The 22,628-nt window shown below is 43.0% G+C and overlaps 1 protein-coding gene across 1 annotated transcript; it reads left to right on the forward strand.

Moving 5' to 3' along the window:
- The first annotated feature begins 415 nt into the window (after nt 1-415).
- On the forward strand, nt 416-22,383 carry adgrf3b (adhesion G protein-coupled receptor F3b). Its single transcript, XM_056269080.1, has 17 exons — nt 416-542; nt 1,110-1,170; nt 1,497-1,509; nt 1,654-1,794; nt 1,951-2,106; nt 2,209-2,258; nt 5,724-5,782; nt 5,944-6,080; nt 6,179-6,397; nt 6,482-6,715; nt 7,427-7,573; nt 7,683-7,882; nt 10,956-11,135; nt 20,528-21,844; nt 21,945-21,986; nt 22,062-22,094; nt 22,311-22,383. Exons 1-17 carry the CDS (start codon nt 529-531, stop codon nt 22,353-22,355), a joined length of 3,048 nt encoding a protein of 1,015 aa, XP_056125055.1. The 5' UTR covers nt 416-528; the 3' UTR covers nt 22,356-22,383.
- The last annotated feature ends 245 nt before the right edge of the window (nt 22,384-22,628 follow it).

Below are 22,628 nucleotides of genomic sequence, written 5' to 3' on the forward strand. Positions count from 1 at the left end.
GCACTTTTTAGTATATTTCCAATAAACAAAAAAGTTCATTTGAATTGTGTCTATGTACCACACAATTTGAAAGCCTGAATTGGAACAATTTTATACACCTCCCACCTGGTATTCAACATTCAGAAACAGCAGAACTTATTTCTAAACATCTTATTTCTAAAAAGTACTGCAGGTTTAAACATGAAAATGATTAATCTAAATCAGCCAAAAATGACAATCTAACCAAACATTGAAGGACAAGGCAGGCATGCAGCTCTGAGCTACATTTGTTAGCCAAATCTCAATGGAAAGTCTGAAGCTATGACTATGGTGTGCTAACTTATCCAGGTGGCCTATGGACTTGGAGAATGTAAAATGCAAATGTGAGAGAGAGCTTTGTAAATTAGTTTTCGCCACCCCCACTGCATTCGTCAACTTTCCCTAATTGTCATTCAGCACCCCATTTCACTCAAGAAACTGGTTCTTCACAGGGAACATGTTATTATGACAGATAGCATTGCTTAAAACTTGCTGATCCTCTCTTTTAAAATGCAGACTGTAAGGTCAGTATTTATTTATTTTGTTCGCATGTCCATATATTCTTTTGTCTATTATAAAGGTACAGCAGCTAAATATGATTATTAAAAGTATGGTGTAAAAAAAAATCTATCTCACAATATACATACTCTCATCTTACTATATATACTATAATGTCGATGTTCAAAGAATAATCAGTTCACCAAATAATTGTAATCCTCATTGTGTGTTTTTTTTTATCTTCAAACAAATGTAGAATTTATTTTTATTTTATGTAAGATCTTTGTTCAGCTTCTGTGACAATTATTGAAAGGAAATGCTACTTGTGAAATTATTTAGCTGCTGTTCTGAAAGGCAGCACTTAGCTTTGTTGAAGTTTTTGGCCGTTTTGTGGTTTGATGATGATTAAGTGAGAGATGACATGGACAGTTTATACTATATAAACTGTACAATATAGTTAGAATTTGAATAATAGATATTTGTGCATGCAATTTTACTAAAGTGCAGGGAAAGTTTTCACTTTTAAGTTTGTTTTAGATTTAGGCAAACATTTTGACTGTCTTTTAAAGAATTCAATGCAATCTCCCTAATAGGATCAAGACACTGTCTGGTGCAGGAATGCTGCTTTTTGCTGCACTGTTCATTTTTAGCCAGGTAAATTCATAAAGGAAATATACAGGATAACAGATTTTGTCCCAAGTAAAACAAATAGTAATCGCCTGAATGCCACACACTGTATAACCACCCTCGAAATTCATATTTCCGCTGATCTGGCTGATGATCATGGCATTAAATTAATTTTTAAACATCATAGTCATCATCTAATGCTAATTTACTTAAATATATTGTCTATGCTGTATAATATTTTCTAACACATAAGAATCCCGTTCTTGTCATTACGCATCATGATCATTTGTTTACTAAAAAAAGCAGAAGCATAACAAAAGTACTTACTATCTTCTTCTTCTGTTACCCAACAGACTTCACATGTGGGTAAGTTTTCATTTCACCAGACAGTCCTTTCCACAATAATAAAAGAAAAAATCTTGTTTTAAAATCCACAAACTATATACAAAGTTACATCAAACACAAATAAGGCATGTAGCAAATGTATAATTTTGCATTTGATGTTTTCAGGGTCCATAGAAGTGACCCATTGGGCAGAGGTCATGATTGAGGGGAATAAAACCTTAGATGTTGCAGCCAATCTGCCTGGACTTATAGGAACCATTCTAGATACAACAGGGGTGACTATCACAAATGCTGAAATTGCGGCAGGTAAGAGATGTAACAGGTTTTTCTTTCTGATGTAGATTGTATTCAGTTTTAATAAAGTCTATGTGAAATGTTCAGTATCATTAAACCAGCCTGCCAGATTACATTTCAAAACAGAATAAATATGCTGTAAAGTCATTATGTGATAATGTGTTGTAGAGTGTGAAATAATTGGCCAAAATACAACATGCTGGTGTGGACCAGACTATGTTTGGAGCAATTTTGTGTGTGACTCTGTAAATAAATGCTGCAACGTGGATAAATGTGTGGCAAATATATCATACGTCACGCCTTTGTGTCTGCCCAAAGTGAATGGTAAGTTGTAATTTAAGTTAAAGTCAGTTAGACCATTCATAATTTGCACGAGTGCACCTCTGAACAACATTTATGATTGTTTCACTGCTGTGATCCTTATAGTTTCACTCATTGGCATGCTCACTGGTAGCTCCTCAACAGTCGTAACCATGGTACGTATGCATCTACTCGTTTAATAATTTATTACCTTTTCTGAAAGGCATTTGTAAGCAGCTGCAGAAATGAATAGTATTATATTAAATATGGTCAGACGGTCCTTATAGGGCCCCACAGGGCGATCAGGACGCCAACGTATTTGGATTTATTTTGCGGTAATGTCCGATCCACTGAGTGTACGTTATCCTGCTTATTACATGGCTACTCTTCAAAAAAATCAATGTTGGTTTGAGATGAAATTAGTGAAATTATTTTAGGCTATAATTCTACCGCTATGAATAAAATAAAACGTAACGAGACCAACATGAATATTGTGTCAATATTATTAGTGATGGGCGCTTTCAAACACTACTTAAAGCTTCGAAACATTTACAAATCTTTTCTTTGGTTCGGAGCTTGTATCGAACTCGCCAAGTCACGTGATTTCAGCCAATGAGGCTTCACTATATCATACTGTTCGAACATTGGTTTCAAAACATTTCCAAATTCGGTTGATTCGCCACAAGATATGGTTTTATGCTGCCTTCACGTGCTATCAGAGTTATCGTAAATACGAGTTTCCTAGATAAAAATTGGACATGAACAACCTCTCAAATCCTATTTACCACTGGGAAGCTCGGGGATCATTTTAATACCCAGTTCCTTAGTTGGGCGTGCCAATGCATAAACTTTAAACATGGTGGAGGGGACAATTTTCAATTGGACATGAAAGCAGCATATCATATAGCCTGTATATGTAGATTCCACATTCCACCGCTCCAGACACGTTGACACGTCCGGTCGTCCGCCATCTTGGAACGGTCAACATTTCAGATGCTGTCATTACTCGCAGTAAAAAAATCAATGTGTTTTCAAAGATGCCACAACATTACGCAGACTCTGCGTGTAAAAACCGCGCAGAGATTTCAAGTCCTGAAGAAATGGGATAACCTTTCACAGATGAGAATGTGTTAGTTTGTGTTTTATTTCTATTAACCCAAATATTACAGGGTTTTTAAACTATGGAGAATTAGAACATTAATGATCAATTAAATCTTTTGAAAATCATCTGCTGAAGTCTATTGTAATCTATTCATACATGCGTATAAATACGGTTAAACTAAGTCAGCTAGCTTTTGAACGGACACGGACCGGCTTTGATCATTGCAATATGGCAGACTGCCTACGTATAGCGGCCCAAAGAAACAGACACTAATGGTTTTAACTTTTCTTGTAGGTTCATCTTTAACTAACTTTATGAATTTTAATACTGTGTGAACGATACAAAAAGGAGAATCGTATTTAATTGCTTCTAATTTAACTATTTTGCCAAGCCCTGTCCAATTACACACAAAACAAGCATTGCACAAAAAAAAGAATAAAAATTTTCCAGAAATGTAATTTTTAATGGAATTTAGGTGAGTTTACGCTATGTCGAGATTACCGTAACAATTCTGAACTGTAAAAAGCCTTAAAGCCTTATAACTTGCAACTACAAAGTGTAAACTCGTAATTTTCTTGAGAGCTACGACTTGTACCACGTAGCCATTGTAACACCTGACCACTGCAGATGGTAGGCATGTTCGACTTCATGCAGGCTGCAGCTCTGCGCAGATGCTGGCTTGAAGCTGTGCACGCGGGTTAGAAATTTTGACTGACTTGAGAAAGTGCTGATGCCATGTGACTGTGACGTATGCCATCTACCGTGAGAGCGATTCGAGAGCAGCCGGCTGGTTCAAGGGCGGCTGCACGAGCTCTATGAAAACACAGCTGTTCTACAATTGGCCGGATTCACCGCATGACAGCGATCACGTGTGTTTTGTGTTTATTCTCACACCTTCAGGCCCTGTTTACACCTGGTATTACATTTTGAGCTTGTCCACTTTCGACCACTTCTAGAGGTAGTTGAAAACGCATTAGACCAGATTGATTTCGTAGTGTAAATGCTCACGTGATCAAACAGCCGCAAAAGACCGCCTACTGACCTAACCTTATAGGAAGCGCGGTAGACTGACGGGATTTAAACTTTGTCAGCTAAAGACCTGAGTTTAGTTTGAAAACGAAAAACGTAGCAAGCACAATGTTCTCTCACCATTCCTAAATTTCTAACACACACTCACAGCGTTCGGCTTAGTCTTGCGGCGGAAAAAACAAACAAAAATGAGAACGACTTTATTCAACTATTCATTTCCTTCTCTGTGGGCCTCGAGATAGTTCACGTAGTGTAACTGCGCAGCGCTTCTAGGTTGTACGTCAAACGCATCACACACATGACCAGCGTTTGCCAATAGTGAGCCTACATGTGACATACATTACGTGATCTATCTCGAGGCCCACAGAGAAGGAAATTAATAGTTGAATAAAGTCGTTATTTTTGTTTGTTTTTTTTGCGCACAAAAAGTATTCTCGTCGCTTGATAAACTGAAGATTGAGCTACTGTAGTCACTTGGACTATTTTAACGATGTCTTTAACTTTTCTGGGCCGGCAAGTTTCAATCCATTAGAAGCCTATGGAGGAGTGATCCAGCTCTCAGATTTAATAAACAGTAGGCTAAAAGCTCTTTTCATGTAGCTAGTCGCGATTTTATATTGTGTCATGTGTATCAAAATAAAACGGATAAAAAACAACATAGACCTCACTTCATTGATAGTATAGTATAGTATTGAACTTTATTCTTAACAGACGCTGTATTAAGCAGTACAAAGTATTGAATATTGCATTTATTTCACAGCTGTGTTTAAGTATGCAAACATCGTCACTACGGGAAGCAGAAAGTGCCCGACTTTTTTCAGCTCCTCCCCGCCGATGAATCGGTGTATGAAATCAAAGTATCGCGAGAGCGATTCGAAAGCAGCTTTATTTAGGCCTACATGGCAAAAACGCAACATTTTTATTTGTAGGTTATATTTCATAGACACGTATTCATGAAAATATTTGCAGTTGATTTATGAAAGATGCCAATTTTACACGTTTGGCCTGAGTTTTCGTTGCATTTACACTGTTTTGACCAGCAGGTGCCGCCAGCCTGTGTTGTTTCGAGTGATTCATTTTGCGAGTCAATTTATAGGCTACACTAGGGGCTGTTTACACGACACTATTTTCAATTAAAAACGGAAGATATTTTATGCGCTTTTTCAGAGTTTGGAACGCTTTGTTTCTCCAGTCACTAAATAGTATAACCTATTAACTGACGTTTTCTGATGGCATTTAGGTCGATTACCGAGACACGGGGAAGCACCAGACAGAGTTTGAATGAAACAGGGCGCGAGTAGCGCGGGTTTCAGTGATGAGCTTCTAACTGATATAGAGCGTTGGCACGGACGAGTAATAGGAAATATCTACCGCTGGATGGCGCTATGAACTTGACAGAATCAAGTATTCAAGTATTTAATGAAAAGATTTTGAAACCCTAATGCAGAGTGGCTATTTATTCAATTATGACAAATCTCTTACTCATCATTCTAACCCATTTGCTTTTCAGCTGCAGACCGCGTTTAGTGTGCTAAATGCCTTCAACTCGTTGACTATACAAGCCACCCTGTGAGATATTTTTCTCATAATTTTTATTGTATTATTTGAAAGTAAACAAGTAACTATAACCACTTGAAATACTTTGTTATTTTTATTTCTTCATTTGATTAGATCTAGCTTACAAAAGTTTTTGTAACCGAGAAACTCATGTTTCCCCTCTTTTGTCACAGTCTCACAGGGTCATTTACATACGCTCACAATTTCACAGTGTCTCTCAGTTCTGTGTTCGCCACCTCCAAAGTTCAAAGCATAATTGCTACATTATTGACGAATCCAACCATTTACAGTCTCAATGTTAAGTCTCTAGGTAAAACACTGCAACCACACCAATATTTTAATCACTTGTTCTATCTATCCATTCCTACCCATCTTTTCACCATCACAGTATTTTATTATAATTTACAGGAATGGTATTCATAGAGGCACCTATTGGAAAACTGTGTTATAATTCAAGACAACAGCTCAATTGTACCAGTATAGAGGCTATGAGCAAGTGTGTGTGGCAGATGTCAAGAGGTGCAGAAGTGCCATTGATTCTGGGACCAGGGAGTGAAGTAATGCTGTCAGATACTTGTACAGAAACATCAACAATCACACTTATGAAGACAAGTGGATTCTGGTCAGGTGTGTTGTTCAATGCAAACATGAGAGAAACAGGGTTCCATTTATATTATTGTTTGTGACTTTTGTCATTTTTTGATATTCCAGGAACATACGGCTGCCTTTTTGTCAGCGGGAACATAGCTCACATGGCCATGGCACCTATTCAAATTGCACTGCTGCCAGAAGCCATTAATGTGACAAGCAATCCACAAACTATAGATTGCTCTGAAGCACCATCCGCCAAAGTTACCATCTCATGTTCCATCGACAACAGTAGTGAAACCTACATATCCCGGTTAAAACTCGGAAGTATAGAAAATACTACACCAATTAAAGAAGGTAAAGCTGTAATTAAATTATCAATATGTATATATATTATATAGAAATCTTGCGTTTGATGGCACATGAAGCTGACTTTTATCTTTCAAAGAGCAAATAATCAACTGAAGCTTCAAATCACATTAAGTTTATACTTATTCTATCAAATATATTTGACAGGTTTTAAAATCAAGCAATTTACCAAGTAGCACAAATGTAAACATGTTCCAGGACAAGCTTTGTTAAAATGTGTCTTAGCTCATCATTTGTGAAGTGCAATCGATCAAAATCTGGCTTGCAGTGGCTCCAAAATGTATTTAGAGTATGTGCAATGATGTTTTATCAACAAAGTTCGGGAGGAGGAAAAAAATCTTTTTTTTGGTCCGGAGCTTGTGTCAAACTCGTCAAGTCACGTGATTTCAGCAAATGAGGCTTTATATCATACTGTTCGAACGTTGGTTTCAAAACATTTACAAATTTGGATGATTCGCCACTAGATATAGTTTTATGCTGCCTTCACGTGCTATCAGATTTATCGTAAATACGAGTTTCCTAGTTAAAAATTGGACAACGCCCTCTCAAGTCGTATTTACCACTGGGAAGATCATAATCATTTTGATACCCAAGTTCCTGATTTGGGCGTGCCATAAACTTGGGCGTGTCCACATCACTGTTTATTTCAATTATCCATAACCTGTGAACACATGTAAAAATGTTACCTATGTTTTACAGTGCGCAGTGGTATAATCAAGTATACAGTAGACTTCACTGTTAATTGTCTGGCAGAAGGCAAACCAAGTTCACTTGAGGCCAGTTGCACTTTAGAGAACACTTTGAATCAGCTGCGAAATCACTCAATAAAAATACCAATCATTTACCGTAAGTACTGAAAGTCATATTCTAATCCAAATGTATGCCATTCTACAAAACTGGTCATGTAAAAAACTAATGTTCGTATTTATTTTTGTCTGTTTGTTTGTTTTTGTAGCCAGTGACCTGTTTTGTGCAGTGGACGTAATTGAAGAGAGAACATGGCCAAAAACAAAGAATAATGAAACAGCTGTTATAGACTGTACTGCATCAGGGAGACAGGGCACAATGAAACGCAAATGCAATGGGAAAACATGGGGTGAAGAAGTCTCTCTGTGTGTTAAAGCAGTCCTGAATAATGTAGCTTTGCAAGCAAAGGTATGCAAATCTCAGCATGTTCTCATCCTTTGGCGTCATACATGTGACGCTTTGTACATTTCGTTGAAATCTTACGCACATGCATAGGCGTCGATTTCGGTGGGGACGGTGGGGACGCGTCCCCACCAGATTTCGTCATGAATCATTTTGTACCCACCACTCTTGGAAACATTGAGCCACGGATGTACCTAATACAAATAAAACATCTCCAGTTAACTAAATGGTAAATGGTAAATGGACTGCATTTATATAGCGCCTTCACAGACCCAATGGCCACCAAAGCGCTTTACAATTTGCCTCACATTCACCCATTCACTCACTCATTCATACACCGACGGGCGACGGCAGCCATGCAAGGCGCCATCCAGCTCGTCGGGAGCATTCATTTAGCATTCACACTAGCAGAGCATTCATTTAGTTCGCTCTTAAATAAGAGATCTAGCGCTAAAATGTTTTGTTTTTAACTCAAGCTGAGCGCTCGTGTCCGCTGCTATCAGTGTCATGGAGACAGTGTTCTCTTGTGGCGGCGCGCGCGCAGTCTTCACTCGGACCCGCTCTTCAATCTATCGCCGTTGCGGAGAGACTCTCTATATATTCATTCCGGTGAAATTACAAAATAAAATGCACACAACCGTGTCCCTGGCTGCTTGATATAGACTGTAACCACTGATGAACATATTCAATTTTGAGAGAAAAAAAACTATACCGAGGGCGGATTAGAACCCGTAACCTCTGACACGCTTGGCAAAAGATCTACTACTAGACCATTTAAGAACTCAAACAAAAATTTGCGGATAGATGCATGTATTTAGGGGTTAAACAGGCTGCAGAGTTTGTACCCAGCACTTTTGAAAATGCACTTCCGAATGCGTCTCTGTCCCCACCACATTTCAAACCAAACTGACCCCCGTGCGCACATGGCATCCTTTAGCATCAATATGAGACGCAGAACCCAAGGCATCATACAGGTGACGCGCGTCTAAATCCAACGCACATGGCATCGTTTAGCGTGAATATGAGACGCAGATCCCAAGGCGTCATAACCGTACCCTACCCCAGACCTAAACCTACCCATAACAGTGCGTTATATTGACGCTAAAGGATGCCATGAGCGTAAGATTTCGACGAAATGTCATATGGCGTCACCTATTGAGAATGAGAAGGTGACGTCACGCGTATCACTCCGCGTTGCATTGTGGGAACATAGACAGTATAAGAAGTGGACAGAGCAATCTCATTGGAACTCAGTTGAGACAGTTGAAGCCCATTTTTAGCGATTTTTGAGCACTTCCGTTCCTGACGCGCAGACACATAACCGACTCAAACTAAGCTTGATGACGTGAGCAACCTGTCTGACAGACGTTAATCTTCTAGTAGCTGTGCGTGAAAATTGCCAACGTTAATCTTGCAGAGACGGGGAACTTGAGTAAAGAGTTCTTTGGCGTGAGTGAGCAGGAGTAAGTATTCCGTTGCTTTTATGGACTCATTATTTATGGGCTTCTCCCTTGACGGGACGTCCCCCCGATTGCCTGCGAGCTTTTCCTCCTGTCTGTACGGTCATTTCTGTACAGCGCGACAGAGAGTCGAGTGGTTATGACGCAATCGTTAGCCTATTTTTACTAAATCTGTTTCTACGGGGCCATAATGTAACATAGAAGGTAATGGAGCCCTTTATACATTGTCGTGTTTCTTTAGAAATAAACAATGGACAAATGGAGTCTTTAAACGCCTCAGATGTAAAGTTATTCGCTGTCAAAGTGACGCCAAAATGAATGGGAGTCAATGGAAATGCTAACGCAAGTGAAGTACTGCTACAACATGGCGGCACCCGGCCGGCTTCAACTTCCGGTCGATGGATTACCCCCTTGTGTGGGAAGGATTCGCCATCTTGGTAGGATACGCTATCCGTTGTCATGGTTACTTCGACCGTGAGACCGAGAGAAATAGCGACAGATAGAGAGAGCAGCTTGATATTTGTTTGCATTTTTGCGATAAGGCACAGTTTCTTTGGAATAAATGAAGAAGGGGGAAGCAAAAGGATAGGGGCTCTATCGGGAGAGACTAAATAACAACACCAAGCAGCTTTATTTAGAGAAACTACTTGACATCAACATGGACCCGTACGACCTGCTACAGAATGGACGAAAGACCCAAAGCACTAAGGTTACCACCTTTCACATACACTTACATAGTCAATTACCTGGTTTATGGTATCCGTGCCTAACGTTACTGCCTACACAATGCAAGAGTTCAGAAGCTTTAAGTCATTAGAAACAATTCTGCTGCGGCTGGGGTGCAAGACTTAGAAACCCCCAAACCTGTAACGTTAAACTGCGAGAGTTCAGTCATACTTGATGTTTCAGGCCTCATTCATTTGTGGAAATAAATCTGATATGAATCAGATGCGTGCATTTGCACCTGCCGTGCAACGTTAAGCGAACAGATCGGACATTCCCCTGTCAATGCGAATCGTACGTCATTAAAAAAGTGTCTTTTTAAAACATTTCGCGGTAAAGATATATCTATAACAAATGAAACAACTCTAGTTGAATAACAGAGTATTAATTTCGTTCGTTTGTGTTAAATAAAAGGCGAACTGTGCTGAAATGTGTTGCTTTTGAAAGCAGGCTTTGCTCGCTGTTGCTGCTGTCAATTTATTGACAAGCAGTTTCTCTAAGCTGGCTAGCACTGTTATTTAGTCTCTCCCGATAGAACCCCTTTCATTTCTCTTCCTTCTCCATATCTTCCAAAGAATCTGCGGCGTATCGGTAAAATGTAAACAAATACTAAGCTGCGCTGTCTCTCTTTCGCTATTTCTGTGATGTTTAGTGTCGCGCCTCTGTGAAGTTCTGAAGGCGTTGCCCCTGGCAACCGATAGCGTCTCCTACCATCATGGCCGACCGGCTCAGACCCCGCCCAAATCGGCACGTGACTCCTCACTCTCAATATGACGCCAAAGGATGAGAATGCGCATCTATAGACCTGACTGATTCTGAGTGACCTGACACAACTATGGCATGTGAAGTAATTTATTTCTTTAATGTGAAAATGTCTCATTTTTATCTCACTCCAGGATTTTGAAAAAGGACTTGGAGCAACACAAGAGGTCGCTCAGTTAATCTTTCAGAGTTTGAAAAACAACACATCCGAAGATTCCGATAACAGTTTTGGTGATGTCAAAACTGCAGTTAATGTTTTCCTAACTATGAAACAGGCATCAGTAAACATGCCACTAGGCGAGAACCTTATTCCAGTAAGCATTTCAACTTCCTTTTGACAGCTCACATATTAAATAAGTATATTATATAATGAATTCAAATAATACAAATTATTAGTTATTATAAAACAATTAGTTCCAGTCCTTGATTCTGATTGGTCAATAGCTGGGTTTTATTCACAATAAAACACGGCTATGACTTCACCCAACGGTTCTATGTATCACTACACAACACCCTAGCAACCACTCTTAGCAACGTAAAAATATGTTTTCATATTGTAATTTGTTCATTGAAGCTTATAGAGTAGTTAGAGCACTGATCTATATAGAATGACAATGTCATTATATAGATCAGTGAGTTAGAGTAGTATTGTGAGAGATCGAGTAAGCAAGTGTACCTGCATTTACAGTAGATATAGCATTTTCCTCGTTTGAATATCCGCAGCAATATATCTTGTCCTACAGTTACGCTAGTCAGTTGCGTCTTGCTTCTTCGTGTGCACAAGTTTCAGTCCTTTCAATATAAAAGGCTGCTCCAAATTCACCTACTTATACTACGCCCTAAAAGTACTCTTTTTGTGAAGAAAAAGTATACTTTTGAGTGTGTAGCAAAGGAGTAGGCAAGCTTTGGGACACACTACTTCGTCATCTTTAACGGACAGCTCTGTGCCTCTGTCGCGTGCATCCTATCACCGTAAACTGCCCAGTGCCCTGTCAATCATCTTGTCACAGTTAAAATCCTCCATTCAATCTAATATAATTTCTTACCATTTCCAGGGTATTTGCAGGAATCATAGAGATGAATTTACTACCTTTTACTACCTTTTTTACTACCTCCACAATATTGTTTACTACCAATACGACATCTATTCTATGTAACGTTACAATGTTCTCAATATAATTCATAATCCCATGTTTATAATGAACAACGCGTTATGGTTATTGTGTTAATAAAAACTGTGTACGCAGAGGGGCGGGGTGAGCAAAGCTCATTATCATTTAAAGGCATGTGATTGTGCACTGAAACGGCGTGCTGAAAACAGAGCTATTTTTGAGCTGTAAAATGAGTTTTTTCTTAAAATACTAATGAGAATTTTTAATAAAAGTATATTACAAAGTTTTCATTTAGACCCTAAAGATTCATATTCACTTGCACAAAAATGGCATTATATGACCCCTTTAACCCTAGCCCTTGAGTTATCCTAACCATTACGTTAACCCTTAGCCCAACCATTACGTTAACCCTTAGCCCTAATAAGGTGAATAATAACCTTGGCACTTAAAAACAAATGACACTTAACAGCCATAAACATTAATAAAGATTAATAATAAAGTGTGTCACATCACACAAACTTACCCACAAACGAATCGGTTACCTAACGTAACCTCGGTTCTCTCTAGAAGAGGGAACGAGTATTGCGTAAGCTAGCTTACGCTGCGGGAAAGATTCATCTTTGCTGAGATATTGAAGCCAAAAATTATTTCATAATTTGTATCCATACACAACGCAGTTCCTCTGCGGCAGACCTAGAGCAGGCTAGCTAGCAGCTCATTGGTTCGCTCAGAGAGAACTGCTTAAGCCTATGGGAGAGCGGGGCTGAACCCGCTTCCAATGAGAGGCGCCCGCGCGCTCATTGCGTCATAGCCCGCCAGAATGGGCGTGGCCATGGTGTATATAACAGTCTCTCCCAGGCATGGCCGTAGCCAGCTATGAGGTCACCGAGGTCCGGACCTCGGTCATTTTTTTTACATTCAAAAATAAAATGTCAAGCTCTCTGAATGATTAATTAGCAGTGTTTAAACCACCTCATATGAGTGTTTGCAATTCATGTTGCTGCGAGAAGCTGGCGCAGTGAACTGAACGGGGCTTGAGAGCGCGTTGTGAACGCGGGTGCAGCCTCCGTGTTGCCAGATCCACCTAATAGAAAGGTGGCAGTAGTCACCTGTTTTTCTGATTTAATGTGACACTTTAGGAAGTTATTAATGTGGAAAGGTTTAGTGATATATTAACCTTATTTCCAAAACACAAGCTTTGAACTTATTTCGGATTATTATTATTATTTTGTTTTGCTTGTTTTTCGTAGCAATATCTGGCAACATTTAACTGTCGGCATTAATACATTTAAAAAAAAAGAAGCTTATAGACAAACTGTAATTGCATAAAGCTACCACATTCGGTAAGACAAACGCAATGACAATCGATTATCTGTAAGAAATGTATAACACTATCAAAAACAATAGCATAAAACAGATCTGTATGTTAGCCTACAGAATGAAATTTGCCAAATAACTTACTGGCCAGCTGGAAGACGGCTCATGCTGTTTAGTTAACCTTTCACAAAGCCATCATAAAAACATTAATTAAAGCAGTGTTTCTCAACTAGCAATCTATTCAGTCAGCATATTTGTGTTTGATCTGTGTGAATTTCGTCCGAATTTGACGAGTGATTAAAAGATGGCTAATTCGTAACAGTTCGTACGACCTCACTCGTACGAATTAGTACGATTTTTGCTAAAACGTACATATTTGACGAGTTGCCCAATTCGTATGAATTCGTACGAATGACCCTGACCCCGCCCCTAAACCTACCCATCACGTGGGTTTAGACAAATGTACAAATTCCTACGAATGAGGTCGTACGAATTCGTACGAATTAGCCATCTTTTAATCACTCGTCAAATTCGGACGAATTGGTCGTGAGATTGCGTTGCACTTGCTAGACCTACTTTTTCTTTGCACAAAACTCTCCAGAAAGTGCCATTTTGGTTTATTTTTCACAAAAAAATCCCGGGGGGGCAAACCCTCGGACCCCCCTAGTGAGAGACTACCCCACACATAATTAAATCCAAATTTAACCCCTGTATATATATATATATATATATATATATATATATATGCCAAATTCCATTAAAAAAAAGGGTCACAGCTTAATGTCCATTGGGAAATGTGGGTCCAATGGCCAAACCATTATTATAGCAAAATTCTTTACACAACACCCCGGACCTCACTAATTTTCAAACCCTGGTTACGGCCTTGCTCCCAGGCTTATATGTTGATTTATTTCAGCGTGAAGCGAAACGCTAGTAGCGCAAGCACGGCCGGGAACGCAATACTCGTTCCCTCTTCTAGAGAGAACCGAGGTTACGTTAGGTAACCGATTCGTTCTCTTACGAGAGGTTCTCTTGTATTGCGTAAGCTAGCTTACGCTGCGGGAACACCTGGTCAACGCCGTGCGCGCTATGAATCCACTCATGAATCCCAGGGTGATACCGGGGGATTTTTAACGTGGAGTGAATGTATTATGAGGCCGGCAGAGCGGGCACATGAAGTGTATACATAAGCATGTATGAGGCCGGCAGAGCGGGCACATTAAGTGTATAAGCATTTAAGGAGAGCACAAGGGGCGAACCGGTTGTGTGAGGGACTCCCAGTAATGCAGCTTCTTAGGGAGCTGGTCGTTAGACAGCTAGTAATTTTGCCTGCAAGGCGGGAACTTCCAAGTTGTAAAATCTGACAAAAGTGGACGGGGAGGCCCATCCCGCGGCCACACAAATGTCATGAATGGAAATTCCACAGGACCATGCCCACGATGAGGCCATGCCTCTAGTGGAGTGCGCCCTGATGCCCAGAGGGCAGGGCAGGCATTTAGATGCGTAAGCAGAGGCGATAGCGTCTACTATCCATCTAGACAGTGTCTGTTTAGAGGCGGCCAGACCTTTGGTGCGCCCCCCAAACGACATGAAAAGCTGCTCAGCGCGTCTGAACGCGGCAGCGCGCGTAGTGTACAATCTCAGAGCCCGCACCGGGCAGAGGAGATTGGCGTCGCGCTCACTATCGGATGAAGGCAGAGCCGATAGGGAAATAATCTGAGCCCTGAACGGGGTACCAATCGCCTTCGGGACATAGCCATGTCTAGGTTTGAGAATGACAACAGAATCATTCGGATCAAACTCGAGACACGCGGCGCTGGATGAGAGCGCGTGAAGATCCCCCACGCGTTTTACTGAGGACAGAGCCGTCAGAAAAACGGTTTTGAGCGAGAGGTATTTTAGGTCCACAGACTCGAGCGGTTCGAACGGGGGTGCTTTCATAGCTTCGAGAACTATAGAAAGATCCCAGGTAGGAACCGAAGGGGGGCGCGGAGGGTTCATCCTCTTAGCTCCCCTGAGGAAGCGGATGACTAACTCGTCTTTGCCCAGGGACTGAGCGCGTCGGGGTTCAGAGAAGGCCGGTGAGCCCTCGCAGACTGCACCCCAACCCGTGTTGGATGCATCTGTCGAGATGACTTTTCGGCGAGAAAAGGTCCCCATCGTGACGCCCTGTCGAAACCATTCTGTTACTGTCCATGGCTGCAGCGCTGTGAGACATGTCTGCGTAACTCTGATCAGCTGGCGGCCCGTGTTCCACGCGCGGTGGGGTACACGGCTGTTTAACCAAAGCTGAAGCGGACGCATGTGCAGAAGGCCCAGCTGAAGCACAGCGGAGGCTGAGGCCATGTAACCCAGCATCCTCTGAAAAGTTTTCAGAGGTGAGCGGGTGCCCATCTGAAACGAGGCGGCCAGTCGCTGTACACTGCGCGCGCGCTGTGTAGACAGGCGAGCCGTCATCGTGACCGAGTTCAAATCTATTCCTAGAAAGGAAATCGATTGACTGGGTTGAAGGGAGCTCTTTGTCCAGTTGACAGAGAGGCCCAGCGTTTTCAGATGGTCGAGGAGAACTGCGACAGAAGCTCCGTCTGTGATTGGGCCAAAATCAGCCAGTCGTCCAGATAATTCAATATGCGCAGCCCCTGGCTCCGCAGGGGGGCGAGCGCCGTATCCATGCACTTCGTAAATGTGCGGGGCGCCAGAGATAAGCCGAACGGGAGAACGGCGTATTGATAAACATGACCCTCGAAGGCGAAACGTAAGAATGGCCTGTGACGGGGATTTATCTGGATCTGAAAATAGGCGTCTTTCAGGTCTAGAGAGATGAACCAGTCCCCCTGGCGCACCTGCGCGAGGAGTTTCCTGGTAGTGAGCATCTTGAACGGTCTCTTCATGAGCACTTTGTTCAAAGACCTGAGATCTAAAATCGGTCTGAGGCCGCCGTCTTTCTTGGAAACCAGAAAATAACGGCCGTAAAACCCCGACTCGGTCATAGATGGTGGGACTCTCTCTATGGCGCCCTTTTGCAACAGCGTCGCAATTTCTGAGCAGAGCGTGCCGGCGGCCAGCGGGCTGACAGTAGATTCGAGCCGCGCGCGCGCACGAGGCGGGCGGCGGCGAAACTGTAGCAGATAGCCGTCCTTTATAATGCTTAGCACCCACGGGGAAATGCCTGGAATGGCTTCCCACGCTTTGGAGCATGCGGCTAGTGGCCGAATGGCTATATCGCCCTGATTGCTGCACATAGCGGGCTGGACACAGTGTGTGGGCGCGCTTTGAATGTGTGTGGCAACGGGATTTGCACTCAGAGAGGAGTCTATGGGCCGTGAAACAGAGCGAGCAGAGAGGGGACACGCGCACGAGCTCGTGGGCGTGTTTATGTTCTCTAATATTAGAGCGGGCTGTGCCCGTTTCATGTGATGGGGCTGTGATAGAGACACAGGGTATGTTATGCTTGTGTGTATGGGTGAGCACATGATTGTGGGCACTTTTTCTACACAACTGGCAAATTTTCTCTTTTTGAGATTTCTCTTAGTAGCCGTAAAAACGGCTTTTTGTCGCTCGCAAGCGGGCTGGGACACCGGCTTGTTTGTGGCGGTCAACACTACAGCAGTCGGCGAAATAACGGGGACTGACAGAGGGCGAAGCTTTGACGGCGGTCCGGCCGCAGCGGGAGAGCACCGTCGTTTTCTTGACTTTGCTAGGCAGACTTCTGATGATCAGGCTTCAGCGTGATCTTAGGTCGCGGGCCTCGTGGGGGCGGCGGTCTGCGGCGGCTGTCAGAGCGAGAGCGAGGGCGACCGCCCTGTCTGCGCTGGGCTGTTTGAGTCTGCGGAGGGGGGCGCTGTGGTGGAGCTCTGGCAGGAGGCTCGCGAGAGCGGCCCGCGGAAGAGCTAGCGCGGCGGGGCAGAAACAAATTCATCGCCTGAGTAGCTTTCTGGACCTCAGAAAAGCGATCGACGATTCCCGTGACAGCAGATCCAAAAAGGCCCGTCGGGGAGAGGGGCGCGTTAAGAAACGCGGCGCGCTCAGAATCTCCCATGTCGGCGAGCGTGAGCCATAAGTGTCTCTCGGCAACACAAAGGCTGGCCATGCATCTCCCCAGAGCTTGTGCGGCGGCTTTAGTGGCGCGAAGGGCGAGGTCCGTAGCACTTCTCAGATCCGTGACAGCGGGGGAGGGGTTTCTACCGCCTTCGGCCCACTCACGGAGAATATCGCTCTGTAATACTTGGAGGACAGACATCGAATGTAGCGCTGCGGCGGCCTGACCGGCGGCGGCGTAGGCGCGAGCATGAAAGCTCGAGGTCGCTCTGCAAGCTTTCGAAGGAAGCGTGGGGGAAGAGCGCCATCTAGCAGAGGGCGGGCAGAGGTGTGCGGCGACCAAGTCCTCGACGGGCGGCATGGCTGAGTAGCCTTTCTCGGCGGCTCCGTCCACCGAGCGCAGCGAGGCGGATATATCAGAGCGGTTTCTAGCCGAGAGCGGGGCATTCCAGGACTTCGTCAGCTCTGCGTGAAGTTCAGGCAGGAATGGAGCGGCCCGGTTGCACACGGGGGTCGAGCGCCGATGAAAAAAGCTGCCGTCCATCCGGTTCGGGGCCTGCTCGGGTGGAGGAGACCACTCGAGACCGAGGCGTTCGACGGCCTGTGAGAGGAGGCGCATTAGTTCCTCCTCTATCCCGGCGCGGATCCCCGCCGATTCTCTCGTGGATCCGAGAGATGACCATTCTTCACTGTCAGAAGCGAGCAGTGAACAGGAGTCCTTCTCCTCCGCGGCGTCATCGGAAGCGACAGAGCGGCCACTCGGCGGCAACTGTATGTCCGGCAGGGGCGGGGAGGGAGAGCGGGAAGCGGGAGGCAGTGGCGGCGGCCCGCATTGTTCCGCTGGGGGCATTGTTCCTCTGGGAGCGGCGTTTTTTCTTACGCGGCGAAGAGGAAGGCGGCGCGGGAGCGGATTTTGCTGCCAGAAGTCGTGCCCGCAGGGACGACAACGGCAGGCTCTCACAGAAGTCGCATCCTCCATCCGCGAGGGCGAGTTCTGCGTGCTCGAGTCCCAGGCAGAGAGCGCAGATGACATGGCGGTCTCCGTCCTCGAGACGAGCGCGGCAAGAGCCGCAGGAAAAACGAGACATCTTTAAAAAGACGCTCGGCTCTTTTAGATATAATAGAGAAGGATACAGTCGTCGGATGGCGCTAGCTTGCAGGGCGGCTGAAGGTGGCGAAGACGGCCGGCTTCTTCAGGGTCCGGGAGCTCGCTAGAGTGATGCCTTCTCGACGGCGACGGCTTTTCTCAGGACAGCAGAAGCGTGCAGCTTGCTGAAGATGAAATGAATCAACATATAAGCCTGGGAGAGACTGTTATATACACCATGGCCACGCCCATTCTGGCGGGCCATGACGCAATGAGCGCGCGGGCGCCTCTCATTGGAAGCGGGTTCAGCCCCGCTCTCCCATAGGCTTAAGCAGTTCTCTCTGAGCGAACCAATGAGCTGCTAGCTAGCCTGCTCTAGGTCTGCCGCAGAGGAACTGCGTTGTGTATGGATACAAATTATGAAATAATTTTTGGCTTCAATATCTCAGCAAAGATGAATCTTTCCCGCAGCGTAAGCTAGCTTACGCAATCCGAGAGAACCCACGTAAGAGAACACACATTCTCACACACGCAGACTTAAGCAGTGAAATTACTATCCCAAAACAGCTATTTATTTAATCACATCTCTAAATGTGCTTCAAATATGGCAATGCTTTGCTCCTCCCTCACGCGAACCCGTTAAATATTTTCAATTAGGGATGCACGATACCACATCATCACATACCCTTCACCATACCTAGAGATAGGGCACTTTCCATAAGATCATCTCTTACTTCATTACATATATTCAATATAAAATAACATTTTGAAAATTTGAGGTACCCATATTGAGAGCTACTACAGTGCCTAGAACTGTCACTCACTCACGTAAAGTTGATAATTCCGCGAATGACTGACTGCAATTGAAGATTTCGAACAGAGATGACGACAAAGAGGAAACACTGCGGACTCCAGCTTTAAAATACAGGGTGCATAAGTCAGGACACCCCTATGTCAAATTCCCATAGAGCAGGCAGATTTTTATTTTTAAAGGCCAGTTATTTTATGGATCCAGGATACTATGCATCCTGATAAAGTTCCCTTGGCCTTTGGAATTAAAATAGCCCCGGCCCACATCATCACATACCCTTCAGCATACCTAGAGATTGGCATGGTTTTATTTCAGTTAGCCTAATAGCTGGTTTGATTTGCATTGAGAGATGATCTTATGGAAAGTGCCCTATCTCTAGGTATGGTGAAGGGTATGTGATGATGTGGGGCTATTTTAATTCCAAAGGCCCAGGGAACTTTATCAGGATGCATAGTATCCTGGATCCATGGAATAAAAACTGAAATAAAAATCTGTCTGCCTCTATGGGAATTTAACATAGGGTGTCCTGACTTATGCACCCTGTATTTTAAGGAAGAACATTTATTTATTTACGATACATTATTCGTTCACAAAGAAAATTGTTGTCCTTAAAGTTTGGAGTTTTCCTCATTTTTTAAGGCATTAAGATCAATTTCCAAAAGATGATTTTTTTATTCCTCTTTTTAGTCAACTTTAGCATGGGTGTGTTCACTTATTCTAGGCACTGTACATCTTCAGGTTCTGATCATGTTAAAGTCTAAAATGTAACTCAGGCTGTAACATTATCAAAAAGTTTGTATGCTTTGAGCAACACGTTCTCACACCCAACTCGTCACATATTGATGCTTGGTCAGAACCCCTCTGCATAACTTTTTAATGCACAGGGTACCCCTTCAGCGTCATTTTTCGACCCACAGGGTACTCCATTGCTTTCAGTTGTTTGCCTTATGCGTCAGATTAAGACGCATAATTCTTTGCATTTGTAAAATCTATGGCATGATCTACGGCAGATGGAGACGGTGATCGCTTTTGAGTCTTTTCTTCACACAAATCAATCGTTTGGCCTCGGAACACTTGGAATATTTGTAGTTTTTAAATAAATTGCGCTTGTAGTCGTATATGCCTGTTATATCCTGTGTTTTATTATCATATAATATACAAATGGGTAGGTTTAGGTGTGGGGTTTGGTTACGTGTTCAAACATGTCTAAATAGCGAAAAAAAAAAAAAAAAAAATGTAAATAAAATTCCTGACCAAGTGTCAATGTGTGACGGGCTGAGAGTGAGAATGTGTTGCTTTGAGATATTTGCTGTTTCAGTAGAAAATCTGTTCTCTTTGAAGGATTTCATCGAATCAGCCAGCAGCATGTTGAACGTAACCTGGGATGGGGGAGATGAGGAAGAGAGCGCTTCACTGGCCACACAATATCTGTCATCCGTAGAAGGCCTTGTAAACAGCATCAGAATAAACAACAGTGAGGGCTACAACTCCTCAAACATTCAGCTTCAGATCTGCCGAAGCGGCACCACTTGCAACAAAACCGTTTTCAACGTGGACGTTGAGCTGAACGCAACAGCAGAAATGGTGAAAACAGTAGGATTACAGAGCTTGGCCAACCGCTTGCCAAAATTGGGTTATGAGGACTCATTGTTTCCTAGCATAGTCGTATCCAGCACAGTTGTGAACAGCACTCACCCTTCGGTGAACATCAGACTGGCTTTTCCAAATGATGAGGGCGGCAGTGCCACGATGCAATGTGTGTTTTGGAACGTCTCGGAGGAGAGATGGTCAGACGAAGGTTGCGATTACGTTCAAGGTCCCGGGAACACCGCCTACTGTGAATGCAACCATCTCACCTCCTTCTCCATGCTCATGTCCAAGCATTCAGTAAGCATGCCTTTTCTAGATCAGCTCACATACATCGGACTGGGAGTCTCCATATGCTCTCTCATCGTCTATATCATCATCGAGTGTTTGGTCTGGAGCGCCGTAGTTAAATCCAGCCTCTCTCACTTCCGGCACACTTCACTCCTCAACATCTCTCTGTGTCTGCTTTTGGCCGACTGCAGCTTCTTAGCTTCCTCTTTCCCATCAATCCTAAATGATACCACGTGCCTTGTTTTGGTGGTGGCTAAGCATTACTTCTTCCTGGCGATGTTCTTTTGGATGCTGTGTCTGAGTGTCATGTTGGTCCACCAGCTCATTTTCGTCTTCAGCCACATTGGGAAAAAGATTTACATGATCATCGGATTCACCATTGGCTATGTTTGTCCAACAGTGACTGTGGCGGTAACATACGTGTACTACGATCAAGCAACTGACATCCCGTATTACAGCTCGAAAACATGCTGGCTTACCTATCAGTCAGCCATGCAGGGATCCATTCACGCATTTCTCTTTCCAGTTGGGACCATAGTGCTGGTGAACTTGGCTTCCATGGTGGTGGTCATTGCAACGGTTTTAAAGCCGTCTGGAGCTGAGACCAACAAAAAGGGGGACAAAGATGCAGCAAAAAGCATAATCAAAGTGATTATGTTTCTCACTCCTGTTTTTGGTGGGACTTGGATTCTGGGGATTTTGGTGTTTCTGATGGACGACTTTACACAGTTTATTACATACATAGTGCATTACGCGTTCACCATAGTCAACTCCCTGCAGGTATTCCCGTCTCTACACGAAAATTATAACAGTTTAAATAGTACGACTTATATATTGAATCATTTATACCTAATGCCTCTGTATCATTTATACCTTCTAGGGCTTCTTCATCTTGTTGACAGGATGTTTTGCAGAAAAAAGGGTATGCATTGTAATTGACATTAAAGATGTTAGGTAGGACCACAGAACACTTACCTGTTTTTTTTTTTTTCTACAGGTCCGAGATGAAATATTAAAAAAAGTTCTGGGGGTAAGTTCTGGGGAACCCATGTTAAAAAAAAATTTAATGCCATGCCACAGCAAAGTTAGGAGAAAAAAATCAATTTGAGTGAACAATTATAATACAAATAATAATTGCAAAATACAATGTTAAATTAAAATACAAATATTTTAAATAACATTATGAAATATTACATTATAATAACCCCCCCCCCCCCCCCCCCCCCACCTCCACCTCCACCCTCAGAAATCTGGAAAAGAACAAGCAACAGCAACATCCGTCGCAAAATAAATGATCCACACAAATGGATGCACACAAGGTAAGTTTTAGATTTTTTTCCTTGTTTGATTTTAAAACCAGGAATTATTATGTGAGGAAGATTTAAGTCAAATCGCTTTTATTTATATAGGTATATTTAATATATATATATATTGTAACACTTTAAATATAGGCTATTTATATAGGCCTATGCTTTTTATACAGATTGTTTTAAAACAGCTTTACAGGAAAATAACACTGTTAATGTTGCAAAATTAATCAATTATGAAACAACTTCTATTTCAA

This window comes from Rhinichthys klamathensis, unplaced genomic scaffold, assembly GCF_029890125.1.
Source record: "Rhinichthys klamathensis goyatoka isolate OS25496 unplaced genomic scaffold, OSU_Roscu_1.1 h1tg000281l_1, whole genome shotgun sequence".
Lineage (NCBI taxonomy): Eukaryota > Metazoa > Chordata > Actinopteri > Cypriniformes > Leuciscidae > Rhinichthys > Rhinichthys klamathensis.